At 45.3% G+C, this 15,207-nt stretch overlaps 1 protein-coding gene across 2 annotated transcripts in view; it reads left to right on the forward strand.

The window, feature by feature from the left end:
- Positions 1-15,207, forward strand: part of LOC138966077 (uncharacterized) — a 66,866-nt gene that overhangs the window by 21,986 nt on the left and 29,673 nt on the right. For both annotated transcript variants that reach the window (XM_070338161.1, XM_070338163.1), the window contains exons 6-10: positions 3,579-3,805; positions 4,893-5,182; positions 12,000-12,171; positions 13,902-13,990; positions 14,495-14,747. In XM_070338161.1, the coding sequence (XP_070194262.1) occupies positions 3,579-3,805; positions 4,893-5,182; positions 12,000-12,171; positions 13,902-13,990; positions 14,495-14,747 (1,031 nt within the window). The remainder of the gene's footprint in view (positions 1-3,578; positions 3,806-4,892; positions 5,183-11,999; positions 12,172-13,901; positions 13,991-14,494; positions 14,748-15,207) is intronic.

Here is a 15,207-nt window from a genome sequence, read left to right on the forward strand (position 1 = left end):
ACACACAGGATTTTCGTATTCCCGACTCCCAAGGAAGTCGCCGCAGATTGCCACTTGAATTCGCTCGATTTTGCGTTTTTGCGTGGATCTGTGGTTGGTTAAGGTACGCCTATTGGCCCAGATCCTCCGACTTCAGCCCTTAGGTTTCTTTCGGGGTTACCCCGCCCTTAGTTCCTGGCTCAAAAACCTAACCCTGGGAACACATGGGGGATTTCTTACCGGGGGTCCCACCCCGGGGCTAGAGCTTTTAATGCGGCTCTTACCCGCATGGTGTAACCGTCATCGGACACGTAGGGCATTTATAGCGAACGACAAGAAGAAGAAGAATTCGCTCGATTAGCGATTACTTTATTAGCTCTCTACTCAAGAGTCGGCGCTTTTCTTTTTCTTTCGCGAATCTTCGTTTGTCAACAAGACAGTCGTCGTGACAAGATAGCGTGCAGAAAAAAACCGGATGTATCAGGATCTCGCGCGCGCGAGATTTCGGTTTTATTTCTTCTTGCGATAGTTGGAGGAGCGAGAGCCGCCATGTTGTGTTTTCGTCTGCTCGAAATATGCGCAAAAGTCGTAAATCATCCCAAAAAGCTCGGTCGTAAGTCACGTTTTGGGTCATTATCCTTGACGATACACAGGATTTGCGTCTTCCCGACTCCTAAGGAAGTCGCCGCGGATTCTATCGTCCGCAAGATTTAGTTTTTTCTTCGTATCGCGATAGTTCGAGGAGCAAGAGCCGCCATGTATTGTTTTCGTCTGTTCGACTACAAATGCGCGAAAGTCGTAATTCACCCCCAAAAGCTCGGTCGTAAGTCGCGTTTTGGGGTGAGTCGTTCACTGGGGGTTCATAATATAGTAGAATGCATCTGTGGTAGCAAAATCGGTCGTAAACAGGGGGGTCGCTAAGGGGGAGTTCTACTGTATAGGTCTCCTATACTGGCTATAGGTCTGCTCCTTCGTCTGTCATTTAGGGTTTTTAATAAATGCAAATGAGATACATGTATAGGGAACCTTAGGAATGAGGGGTATTAATATATGACATGTATCTAAACTATGTAGGTGACAATTTGATAAAGGTGACAGTATAGGAACCTGGCACAAAACCTATAAGAACCTGGGGTCTTATTCAAGGATTAGAGTGTAATCTACACGCCTTCTACAGCGTAATTATGACTTCGAAAGTGAAACGTACTGCCCGCGCCATGTCGAATGCACAAAATACGCCTTAATGGCTAATCCGACTGGCAAAGGTCATCAGTCTAGGGACATTCGATAACTGCCTCTGTTTTCTCACCCACCAATATCAACTATTCAGAGACTGTGAGCGTAGAGAAATGGAGACAAAGAAGATGAAAGAAGCAAGGGGGTGCCTATCGCTTAAAAGCTGAAGGTCAATTAAGCCGGCACCTGTGAAACATAGGTCAGTAGGTCTGCGTAATGCTCGCTCCCCGCTGAGTGAAGCACATTTGACATAGTGGCGCAACCAGTAAAATCCGAATGTCCTAACTCGATAGAAAGCATGACGACTTTTCTCCCGAATCATCTTTCCGCTCATATGAATGATTCGTCGCCTTGCATCGCTAAACTTGACCACGATCGTTGAGGTCTTCGTACATGGCTCCTCTCTTCGCTATCCTTCTCACCAGGTCTAGATAACACCGAGTCATTATTCTTGACGACACACAGGATTTTCGTATTCCCTACTCCCAAGGAAGTCGCCGCGGATTGCCACTTCGCTCGATTAGCGATTACTTTATTAGCTCTCTACTCAAGAGTCGGCGCTTTTCTTTTTCTTTCGCGAATCTTCGTTTGTCAACAAGACAGTCGTCGTGACAAGATAACGTGCAGAAAAAACCCGGATGTATCAGGATCTCACGCGCGCGAGATTTCGGTTTTATTTCTTCTCGCGATAGTTGGAGGAGAGAGAGCCGCCATGTTGTGTTTTCGTCTGCTCGAAATATGTGCAAAAGTCGTAAATCATCCCGAAAAGCTCGGTCGTAAGTCGCGTTTTGGGTCATTATCCTTGACGATACACACCTAGGATTTGCGTCTTCCCGACTCCTAAGGAAGTTGCCGCGGATTCTATCGTGCGTGAGATTTAGTTTTTTTTCGTCTTGCGATAGTTTGAGGAGCAAGAGCCGCCATGTATTGTTTTCGTCTGCTCGGCTACAAATGCGCGAAAGTCGTAATTCATCCCCAAAAGCTCGGTCGTAAGTCGCGTTTTGGGGTGAGTCGTTCACTGGGGGTTCATTATATAGTAGAATGCATCCGTGGTAGCAAAATCGGTCGTAAAAAGGGGGTGGTCGTAAACAGGGGTGTCGCTAAGGGGGAGTTCTACTGTACTTAATTTCCTACGGGTTTTTGAGAAGTCTCGAATGATTATTCCGGATGCCGGCGCTCACGTGGTGCGCGGTGGGTTATGTGTAACTGAGGTGGGACAGGGCATTGCAACGGCTATGGCGTCTGTTTTTAGCTTGGTTACCACCCTTGCAAGGGCAGGTAATTTGAGTAGTTTTTCGACATCTAGCATGTGAGATTGAAGTCAATGCATTTATGAGAATTGAGTAAGTATATTAATCAAATGAAAATTTACTATTGAAATTTTCCATTTTGGAACATAAGTGTTTACTGGAAAAATTAAAGTGAAAGCTGGCATACATAAATTGATGAATTACTGAACAAGACCTTATTTTGGACACCATTTCTATTTTTATTGCACAAATTTTGAGTAATAGAATACATAAGCAAACACAAGGATTGAACTATTAGAGTTTGATCACCTTGTCACAAACACAAGGATTGAACTATTAGAGTTTGATCACCTTGTCACAAACACAAGGATTGAACTATTAGAGTTTGATCACCTTGTCACAAACACAAGGATTGAACTATTAGAGTTTGATCGCCTTGTCACAAACACAAGGATTGAACTATTAGAGTTTGATCGCCTTGTCACAAACACAAGGATTGAACTATTAGAGTTTGATCGCCTTGTCACAAACACAAGGATTGAACTATTAGAGTTTGATCGCCTTGTCACAAACACAAGGATTGAACTATTAGAGTTTGATCGCCTTGTCACAAACACAAGGATTGAACTATTAGAGTTTGATCGCCTTGTCACAAACACAAGGATTGAACTATTAGAGTTTGATCACCTTGTCACAAGCAGAAGAGAAAGCCAATTATGGTTCAAATTTTAGCTGTAATTCCTAAACCGTTCATCTGCATTAAACGCCCGGTGACGGTGTTGTGGAAATTAAGGACTAATTTTGTAGGGACAGTAATATATGTTACCAAGGCTTTATAAGACAGGTCCGATTGCTTTGAGCTCTAATTCACTAACCATTCCTCTGCATTCATTTTAAATGTTCGTTTCGTTGTGTAAAATTAGACCTTAGATTTGAACAGACGAACTTGATTGATTGTAATTAACTTTTTAACAACACTTTTCTGCACGAATGCATACTTTTGATATCATCATCTGAATTTCTGTTTTGGCTAACAGTGTTAACAGTGCTAACAGTGCTAACAGTGCTAACAGTGTTAACAAATTGTCACTTCAATTGTTTTCACTTTTGCAGGTTAAACAGCATTCAGACCTGTTCAAAAAAGAGCGACAGTGAATGTAAACAGCTGAACCCTGAAGGCTTGTGTCAACCCTGCTTCATCAAGCTGAACAAGTATGAGGGATGTGGACAATATGCATCCCAGGGCAGCGTTTTCAACAAGATTAATTTTACCATTTCTGTTACGAACAAATTTGCTACTGTGCCTGCCGTTATACAGTCCTTCTTTTCTCCTGACTGGAGTGAGTATAACGTGAATTATCTGAAGGTGCATGTTTAGATGGTGCACAATTTGTTCAGGTTTATTGGGAAGGAAACATTAGGTGATTACCTCTGTGGTCTGTGATTGTTTTGCTTACTTGTAAATTGACTGTTCTAGCTATTTACTCAACCTAAGTATCCAGAGAGTCATCAGTAATGTCAGTAATGTCAGTACTGTTTGAACGTATGGACGGTAGACTTACGCCCGTCAGTCATCTGGAGAAAAACTTAATGTTGACGTGTTTTACATGTTATTAAAGCTAAATTGCTATAACTAATGACACTCTCCTAGGGTTAGAATTATTTCCAGATATGAACCAAGTCTGGTTGACCTTCAAGGTCATAGCATGGGGAAAAAAGAAAGAAAACAAATGATCATATTTTTATTTAAACGATTTTGAAGCTAAAGTTTTCAAATTTCACACACTTTCAAAGTTTAAATGACTTCCTTGCAAGACCTAAGTTTGATTTGTGATCTTCATGTGCAAGCCTGTCGTTAGTCTGGTTGACCTTTGTCAGATTTAAGGTCATAATGTGGCCGAGCCTGGTGGATTCTAGTTAAATTTCTAAGGCAAATTTGAATCATGTAATTTGAAGCCAGAGCCATGTCTATGGAGTTTCTGTTTTTCTGTATGCGTTTATGTATATATGTCACAGCACATATTTTGCTTTAAAAACTGATTTATTGTTACGTATGACAGAGGTGAGTCATTTGAGCATTTGGTCTTTTTGTTTGTGTACTGTGAATGATGTTTCTTTAGAACAAATAATTGAGACAAATAAGATCAGATTGCATTGAATGCTAAATAAATGAAGAAAAAAAATTGAATAACAATAACTAAGGTCTTGGAAACAGAGAGGAGCTGGGTTTTAAATTGGGGTTGGTCGGGGTGTGGGGATTGAGTTATCATAGGGGATTTCCACTGTATTGAAATGTCTTATGCTGTGTGATTAATTCATTTATCTTTCAGTAGAATGAGTACTGTCTTGTCCCGTTCTTGTATTGGTGAGTACAGTATTCCTTTGTTTTTTAACTTCATTTATTCATGTTTGTATTTCACCACAAAGTCAAACCTGGCCCTGTGAGCAGCATCCTCATCCAGAAAATCAACGGCAGCCAGTTTAGCTTGGAAGTGGAAGGCCCTAAAGGTTTCGACCAGTGCCACTTTAGGGAGATCAAGACTGAAAGCAACAAACCTGTCTATAACTACACAGTGGACCTCGTCTCGCTCAGAGAGCAGAGTCTGCTTCAAAACAAAGGCAAACTATTTTACGAGACGTATGGCTTTGTACGAAACTTGGAGGATGACGAGTTGGCCCTCTCTCAGACTGATCACTCTGCTTTCTCACAACATGAGGTAAGGGGTGGGTGGGTAGACATACTAGAACTCTTTATTATCTCAACGAGAAACTCAGGTGTGGTGTATCACAGCATTACAATATACAACATAAAGTGTAACAACATAAATAAAATATCGAGGCGCAAATAGTCAACTCATAATAATTAAGATTAGGATGTTCATATCAAAACAAATCTCTCTCTCCCTCTCCCTCACTCTCTCCCTCACTCTCTCTCTCTCTCTCTCTCTCTCTCTCTCTCTCTCTCTCTCTCTCTCTCTCTCTCTCTCTCTCTCTCTCTCTCTCTCTCTCTCTTTCTTTCTCTCTCTCTCTCTCTCTAGCTCTCTCTCTCCATTCATATCACATTACGTCACAAGCAGACACGCGGGTTCATAGGCCCATGGAATTAATATTATGTTAAAAGTTGCTTAAAAGTGAATCTAGGTTTAAACACTATCTCATCTTCTAGGTATATTTTTAGGTTATAACATACGAAAGGATGTACAGTTGTAGGGTGGGTGGATGGGTGGTCCAAGGTTCCACAGTGTGTGTGTTTGTCTTCTTGTCTGCCTTAAGTGCGTGTATGCACATTAAATTACATATTCTTACTCCGAATCACATAATAGCATTGACACACTTCGAGATGCTCAGGTCTGATAAAAGCTACCCGTCTAGGTATAAGGGAAGCAACCCCAACTAAAAAAGTGACAGCACCATGGTACTTGCCACCCGCGGTTGCCTCCCATTAGTGGGTGAACTACGTCACCATTGGTGCCTACCACGTGATAACCATCAATCGACTTCTATCACTTGAGACTGACGGTCGTGTTTTGGCTTTGCTCTGGCTGTTTTGGTGTCTGCTGACACCCACCGGCCACAGCTCCCGTCTTCTTGCTGGCTTAGCAGCTGGTGAGATCATTCCTTTATAGTCTTTGACTTGTTGTTGTTTTCTGCTGAGAATTTTTTACGTCTGTTGGACTTTGAGGTTCTCAGTGGTTGTTGGCTTCCTCCTGGTCGCCATTTTTGCTGACACATGGCGTTTTGCTATGTTGAGGTTTTTGTCCGTACTCGGACGCTTAACGCTTTGGTAGCTTGTTGTTTAGCTGCCTTTGGTGGCTACTACGCTTGTGTTTGCTTGCTTGCTTCTGAAATGTTTACGTCCGTCCGGACTTGGTTAATGTCAGTAGTTGTGGCTTCCTTCTTGGTCGCCATTTTTCGCTAGCACGTTGTTGTTTGCTATGTTGATGTTTTCGTCCGTACTCGGACGCTTAACTCTTTTGTAGCTTGTTGTTTAGCTGCCTTTGGTAGCTACTATGCTTGTGTTAGCTGCCCTTCTTGCTTGCTTCTGAAATGTTTGCGTCCGTTCGGACGTTGTTAGTTTCAGTTGTTTGTTTATTTTCTCTCGGCGTTAACATGGCCGTCAATGAGAATTAGAGGGAGCTAAGGCCGAGGGTTAGGGCATTGGACCCTGCTAAGCCCTAATCCTCAGCATCCTCTTCTTTTTGAAGAACTCTGTCATTGTAGTTTTGGTCACAGGAATAACTTTTCGTTTTTCTGTGCCGATTTCTGCTACGGACGATTTGCCGTCTGGCGCTCCGTCGTCCGTCTTTGCCTCTAAGGCTGTCGTTTTACTACTGTTTCGGCTCCAGAGTTTAGTGCTCTGGGGTCTACTCTTATCTCTGACTTATTTCCAGAGATAGATACCCTCGGTCGCGAGGCTATGCCGTGACCAGGCGGCTGGCCGCCGTGACGTTTCTGGACTGTCCCTGTGGGGACCAGCTTCTCTTCCTGGCCGGCATTTGTTGCCTTCCGCTTGCGGTAGCGCAACAGTGCATGTCCCTCCGGGGATCCGGTCACAGCAAGGTTGGTGTCCGCAGCAGCCGTTTACGGCAGCTGCGCTTCCGGTTCCCGGAAGCAGAGGTTCACCGGCTAGTGTTCAGACTACGTTCACGTCCGGCTCGAACCTCGCCTTACACCAGCAGTCGTCCGCGACAGCTGGGCTTCTGGCTCACGCAGGAAGTAGAGGTTCACCGGCTAGTGTTCAGACTACGTTCACGTCCGGCTCGAACCTCGCCTTACATCAGCAGTCGTCCGCGGCAGCTGCTTCCGGCTTCCGCTGGAAGTAAGAGGTTCACCGGCTAGTGCACAGGCCGCTGTCACGTCCGTTTTGAGCTTCGACTTACGTCAGCAGTCGTCCGCGGCAGCTGCGCTTCCGGACGGAAGTGTAGGTTCACCGGTTAGTGCACAGGCTGCTGTCACGTCCGGTTCGAGCCTTCCCTACGTCAGCAGTCGTCCGCGACAGCTGAGCTTCCGGTTCCGGCCGGAAGTGTAGGTTCACTGGTTAGTGCACAGGCTGCTGTCACTTCTGGTTCGACCCTTACCCTACGTCAGCAGTCGTCCGCGACAGCTGAGCTTCCGGTTCCGGCCGGAAGTGTAGGTTCACTGGTTAGTGCACAGGCTGCTGTCACTTCTGGTTCGACCCTTACCCTACGTCAGCAGTCGTCCGCGACAGCTGAGCTTCCGGTTCCGGCCGGAAGTGTAGGTTCACTGGTTAGTGCACAGGCTGCTGTCACTTCTGGTTCGAGCCTTACCCTACGTCAGCAGTCGTCCGCGACAGCTGAGCTTCCGGCTCCGGCCGCAAGTGTAGGTTCACTGGTTAGTGCACAGACTGCTGTCACGTCCGGTTTTGAGCCTTGCCCTACGGCAGCAGTCGTACGCGACAGCTGCGCTTCCGGTTCCAGCTGGAAGCGTAGGTTCACTGGTTAGTGCACAGGCTACTGTCACGTTCGGTTCGAGCCTTGCCTTACGTCGGCAGTCGTACGCGACCGCTGCGCTTCTGGCTCCGGCCGGAAGTGTGGGCTCACCAGTTAGTGGACCTGCTATGGTCCCATCCGGTTTGAGCCTAGATTTTCGTCAGCAGTCGTCCGCGACAGTTGCGCTTCCGGCGCTTGTCGAAAGTATAGGTCCTTCGGCTAGCAGACATGTTGTTGTCCCTGCCGTTTCAGTTATTGGTTACCGGGCTTCAGCCATCAGTTTGTGCAGCACCAGCTCTGGCATGGTGCCTCTGTGTCTGCTGCACTCCCGGCTCCTCCCGGTGTTTCCGGTTCCATTCCCGTCGCTTCCTCTTGGTCGTCGGTGATGTGGGACACGGTTTTGCCCTTTGGGCTTGCAGGCTTCCTGCCTCAGGCGGATTAGCAGCTACCACACACTTCGGTGGTGGGTTCTGCCGATCTCCTCACTCCCTGTGCCTTCGGTCTTCGACGCCTCTCATCCTCCTCTTAGTCAGGGGTGAGGTTGGGCCGTTGACCGGCAGGAAAGGGCTTCAGGCTCCGGCCTCCCCCGCTCAGCGTTCGTCTCGGGCTCTTATGGCTTTTAGCCAGCCCCTTCGCTTACCACGTCGGACTCTCGTTCGGTTGATGGTTAGCAGACGCTCTCGGGGTATTCGTCCCGCTTCAAGGTTGCGCATGCTCTTGAAGCGGCGGATGAAGTCATTTCCAGATCTTGCCCGGAAGGGGTTTATTTGTCGAAATTGCGTCTGCAGATGCTTTTTCGATAAGGACTGGTTCCCAGTCGGCGAGAGAGAGGGAAGGCAACGTCCGTTTTAAGGTTTCTCCTTTGGTGGCCGTTTTAACTCTCTCCCAGCTTTGCCAAACCCTTGTCTTACGGCAGCGGCTGCCTCTAGTGCCGATTTCTTTACTGTCCTCTCGGCCAGCTATGGAATTCGCACAGGTTTGGTTTGCCTCCTGCGCAGGCTTCTTCTTTCGTGCCATTAGCGGCTCAGAGGAAGTTGCCTTTGCCCAAGACGTCCCGGAATTTGCTGTCGTCTTTTGCCCTTCCGCGTGCACCTTGGCTGGTCACGCCGGAACTCCTTCGGCTTTGTACGAAGCCTTTGGGGAACGATTTCAGTCCCTAGCTCTCTGAGCGGACTCTCTTCCCCTCTGAGGAAATGGGCAGACAGCTTTCGGAACTCGCTTCCTTTTCGGAGACACTCCTTTACGGAGCCCTTGGCGTCCTTTACACTCAAAAAAGAGCAGGACACAGGGGACGCTTTATCCACCTTTGCTAGGGTGAATTTAGAACAGAGGAGGAGGTCCTCTTTGCACATTGTCCATTCGGTCACGTGCAGACGGGATTTGTTTCTCTCCCATTCCTAGCTTTATGCGGAATCAACGAGAAACTCCCTTAGTTCTTCACCCTTGGTGGATGGGTCTCTCTTCGGCCTCCCGGCTTTGGAGGTCAGGAGGTAGGAGATAGAGACTCATAGGGACCTTCAGGTCTCTTCCTTTGCTCTTCAAGCTTTGAAGCAGCAAAACGGGCTCTGCTTAAGCTGACTCAGCCCTTTCAGGCTAAGTCCTCAGCTCAGGCTTAAACCGGAGAGGTCGTTCTTTCTCAGACGTCGTAGTCTGTGTTATTGGAACAACAGCCGGCCTTAGGGCATCCGGGTTTTGTAGCCTCAGCTGGTGCAACAGCCATTCCTCCCGTTGGCGGCGGTGGTTGTTGTTTGCTCTTATGGACTCGGCCTAGTGGGTCTTTCGCCGAGTTTGACTCTGTCTTTCTCTAGCGATCGGACTTGTTCTGGTGTTTCGTCCAAACTTAAGGTTTACTTGAGTTGGCCTCGGAAGTTACATTCAGATTTTCCTGAGTTTGCATTGGTTTTGGCAATGCATGGTGAGGAGTCATTCTTGTGGCCTATCACTTTTCTCAGCTTTGTTGGCGAACCCTCTCCTTTCGGCAGAGGTCTAGTTAATGTCCCGGTTTTCTTGGTGCGGGCTTTTAGTCTAGCATCTTTTATGGCCGGTCTACGGGCGTTATGGCTCTCAGCCTTAGCCCGCGTAATAGTCTCCTGCCTGGCACGGGTGACTACGGTCCCCGTGTCTCCAGAATTTGTGTCTTCCTCTTCTCCCTCACCCCGACATGAGGCGAGTCGGGTCGACTTCCGGTGGGTTGGGTTGCCTGTTACGGTCACCCTTCTACCACTTGCAACTATTACGGACCCTTGCCTGTTGTTTTCCGTGTCTGATTCTCGGTTCTGAGTTAATCAGACGTGTTTGGCTTTTCAGCCAGACTCAGGAATTGTATGGGCTCGGTCGGCCGCGAAATTTACTTCGGGCCCTTCTTCTTGAGAACTCTCGTTCAGGGAGTCTTAAGGCTGGTTAGCTTCACGGTTTTCCGTTTTTCCTTTCCAGTCTTGTTTCTGTTTTGGGTTTTTGATTTTCTTTCAATTACCTACAAGCAGACTGCCTTGTGAACACTCTGACTTTAGTCATTTCGGTTAGAGTCACCGGTCACATCAGGCTTTGGCCACCGTGATCTCCGCTTTGCTGGCGGCTTACGCTTTATCGTAGCCCGCTGCTTCCCCCGTCTACCTCCCTCTCTGCTTCTGCATGGACCGGTAGTGGATTTCTGGTGACCGTCTCTTTTGAGATTTTTCTTTGAGTTGGACTCTGGTATCTTGTACTCAGACGTCTCTCTCTCTTTCTCGGAGACAGGTCACTCCTCTCTGGAGCTGACTGTTATCTCTCCGGCCTTTCGGGCCTCTCTCCATCCCAAGGTTTTATACTTTGGCATGATTGTCTTACGGTCTCAGTGAAGGTTGGTGCTTTTCATTTATGAATGGTCAACCTTACGCTTGGTCGTTTCCAGGGTTTTTTGGCATTTCCTTCCAAGAGTAGGGGGGGGGAGGGGGGGGGGGGCAGCTTGTCTGTCCCTCTACTCGGCTCGGGTTTATTCAAGACTTGAGCCCCTTTCTGGGCTGTTTTTATGGTTCAGGAGATTGGAAGAAGTGCTGAGCACATCTTACGGGCTCTCTGATGTTGTCTTTCGCAACTCTTGCTTGGGAGACATCGTGCCGTCATCAGGATGGTTCTCGGTCCTTTTTCCTGTCTGTTGGCAGTGGGCCAGTTCCTGTCAGGGGTTAGAGTGAGTTAGATTTTTCTTTCTCATGGGGCCCTTCCTGACTTTTGGCAGCGGGCCAGTTTTTTGTTGGCTAGGCTTTAGAGTGGCTTGGGATCTCCTCACCACCTTGTTAAAGCTTTCCTTTTTTTCTTCCCCTTCTGCTCGGCCCGAGCTCATGTTTCCAGGGCCCGGGCCTCCTCCTCGGCCGTTATGGTCTAGGAGGTTGGATGACGTCCTGCACTTAGCTTACTGGCTCTCAGTAGGACGATGCCTTTCCAGTTCTTTGAGTGAGTTTGAACTCTTTTGATCTTACCCACCACCTTGTTGGAGTTATCTGCTATTATGTGATTCGGAGTAAGAATATGTAATTTAATCGAAAATTTTTAATTAAATTTTCATTTGATTAATATACTTACCCGAATCACATAGGTAATTCGATCCCTCCCGCCTGCCCCGCTTTATAGTTTCTTAGTATTCTATAAGTCGATTGGTGGTTATCACGTGGTAGGCACCAGTGGTGACGTAGTTCACCCACTAATGGGAGGCAACCGCGGGTGGCAAGTACCATGGTGCTGTCACTTTTTTAGTTGGGGTTGCTTCCCTTATACCTAGACGGGTAGCTTTTATCAGCCCTGAGCATCTCGAAGTGTGTCAATGCTATTATGTGATTCGGGTAAGTATATTAATCAAATGAAAATTTAATTAAAAATTTTCGATTTTCCTCAGTGCAGATGTGTGTGCAGGCAGTCATGCATGTGTGTGTTTCAATACGCAGGCATCTTTACTCGTCCAAAATCACACACACACACACACACACACACACACACACACACATACCCTCACATGTCACACACACACACACACACACACACACAACATTTAGAGAATCATTTGTCATGTGACCTTACTATTTATATTTGTAATTGCTTTCTGTACTTTCAGATGTACATGTGGGAGTCTAACAGGAAAAATGTGAAAGCTAAAAAACTTAAACCTCAGAAAAAGGTCATCACAGGTCTTCCCTTTGCTGGCTACTGGTACAACATCTCAGTACAGACCAAGGCCCACTACTGGGGAAAAACAATTTGGGTTAAAGAAATGACAAGCGAAACTGGTAAGTGTCTGGTGGTTAATCAATCAATATGAGGCTTATATCGCGCGTATTCCGAGGGTACAGTTCTAAGCGCAGGGATTTTTTTTTTATTTTTTTTATTTTTTTTTAATTTTATGCAATTTATATCGCGCACATATTCAAGGCGCAGGGATTTATTTATTTGGTTAAGGACCAATGCTGACCTTCTACAGTGGGACCCCCCTTTTAAGACCTAAATATCTGAGAAAATGAGGTCTTGAAAAAAAGAGGATCCCAGAATAAGAATGGGGGGACATTTGTCACAAGTTCAAAACAGAAAGTCTCAGGAAACAAGGTCTTAAAAGTTCCACTGTATTTACTTTTCTTTTGGGGGGAGAATCGAGACGAGGGTGGAGGTTTATGTGTGTGTGTGTGTGTGTGTGTGTGTGTGTGTGTGTGTGTGTGTGTGTGTGTGTGTAGAGCGATTCAGAGTAAACTACTGGACCGATCTTTATGACATTTTACATTATAGTTCCTGGGAATGATATCCCCAGACGTTTTTTTCATTTTTTCGATAAATGTCTTTGATGACGTCATATCCGGCTTTTTGTAAAAGTTGAGGCGGCACTGTCACACCCTCATTTTTGAATGAAATTGATTGACATTTTGGTTAAGTAATCTTCGACGAAGCCCGGACTTTGGTATTGCATTTCAGCTTTGGAGGCTTAAACATTATTTGATGACTTTGGTCATGAAAAATCTGAAAATTGTAATTAAAATTACTTTTTTATTAAACGATCCAAAAACAGTTTCGTCTTATTCTTCATCATTTTATGATTTCAAAAACATATAAATATGTTATATTTAGATTAAAAACAAGCTCTGAAAATTAAAAATATAAAAATTATTATCAAAATTAAATTGTCGAAATCAATTTAAAAACACTTTCATCTTATTCCTTGTCGGTTCCTGATTCCAAAAACATATAGATATGATATGTTTGGATTAAAAACACGCTCAGGAAGTTAAAACGAAGAGAGGTACAGAAAAGCGTGCTAACCTTCTCAGCGCAACTACTAAACCGCTCTTCTTGTCAATTTCACTGCCTTTGCCATGAGCGGTGGACTGACGATGCTACGAGTATACGGTCTTGCTGAAAAATTGCATTGCGTTCCGTTTCATTCTGTGAGTTCGACAGCTTGACTAAATGTTGTATTTTCGCCTTACGCGACTTGTTTCTTTTCCTTTCTTTTTTACTTTTTTTTTGGGGGGGAGGGGGGGTTATTTGGTTGATTAATAAGTTGATTGACTGAATTGATGACATTTCATTGTTGCAGGTTATTTTCTTTCTTTGTTTTAAACTGATTAATGAATAGTTTTTTGATTGATCAAATAGTGGGGTGTTTTTTTCGGTGGGTGATTTGTTGATTGACTTATTGATGTAACATTTTATGAATGCAGTTTGAATATACAGTGAAACTTTCTTTTAGGACCACCAGACCTAAACGATTATCGGTTCTTACCAAGATGACATTGATACGGGGGTAATTTTACAGATTTAGAGAGTTAATCCAAAGATCATCGTTAGTGTAGCAAGAATATAACAATGTTGTGAATGTTGAAGTATTATTCGAGACATTTTTGGTCTCTTTTGATATTTACTGTTTTATAGTAATCCTGCAAGTTGCAAACAAGTACCCTTATTTAATTTCAATTTAAAAAAGAAGAGAACAAAATAGTGAACAATTCAAGAGCAAATCTTGTGCTTTCAGCACCAAGGAAAGGGCCACAACTCGATGACAATTTCGCTTACTGCTCTTTGATCAATGAAAGCTGTGCAGTCTGTCTTATCTACTTCAAGGTTAGTATGCAGTTGATCTCTTGGTTGTTTAACCACTGGCAGACTCATTCAGGAAATTGGACATGCAAGCATGCATGCACACACACACACACACACACACACACACACACACACACACACACACACACACACACGCACACACACACACACACACACACACACACATTCACGCACACACACACACACACACACATACACGCACACACACACACACACACACACAATGATACTTTAACACACACACACACGCACATGCACATTTACACGCACACACACACACACACACACACACACACACACACACACCCCCACGCTGACAATAACACACACACATGCACATGCATTCATGCACATAATTATACACTCACACATACACACTCACACAAGCACACACACATGTCCACACACATGCACACACACACACACACACACACACACACACACGCTAGAATAGTTGAGTGTTTATGAGGTAATAGTCTAATATTTCCTCTTGCTTGCAATCAGGAAATCCCTAGGATCCAGAGAGGGAGCGCTGTTTTGAACCACTCTTTGTCCTTGACATTGCTAAACGAGGATATCGGGATGCAGTCCAAATGCGGCAACAGTAGAATAGAGGAGACAACGGGCGGTCATAACAACACTTTTCGGGTGGTGGGTCTTGCCGTGGGAGGAGTTTACAACATCAGTCTGCGGGCAAGCACCAGTGAAGGATGGTCACCCAATACCACTGCTGTCTTGCATGTGCTGCCTTCACCACGTGAGTGTTTATACGTCTTTTCTTTAGCAGTGTTGTTCTCAACCGTCTTTGGTCATTTAAGTTAAAATGTGTTTTTTTTTATCTGATGCAGACCTGTTTACCAGTACGATTTGGGCGTATTTTGTACGCCAAATTATTATCGGTACGCAAATACGCGACACACGCACAAAATGCGCATAAGAAAAAGTCTAGAATACGTTTTCCGTTATTGGTGTGCTGATTACGGGATGGTACATTTGATACCGGTTTCGGTCGAAGGGAGATAACCATGACAGGGAGTCTTCAGCTGTGGAAACCTTGTTCAGTTGTTGACACGTGCGGTCGTCTGGACAATCGTGGCAAAATGAAGCGGAAAAATGTGCCAGTTTCGGATGACTGTACCAAATCTAAACAGCAGAAGCAGCAGATTTTCTTGGAGAAATATAAGAAAGAGCCAGGAATTGTGGAGTCTACTAAGGGA

This window comes from Littorina saxatilis, linkage group LG5 (genome assembly GCF_037325665.1).
Source record: "Littorina saxatilis isolate snail1 linkage group LG5, US_GU_Lsax_2.0, whole genome shotgun sequence".
In the NCBI taxonomy this organism is placed as follows: Eukaryota; Metazoa; Mollusca; class Gastropoda; order Littorinimorpha; family Littorinidae; genus Littorina; species Littorina saxatilis.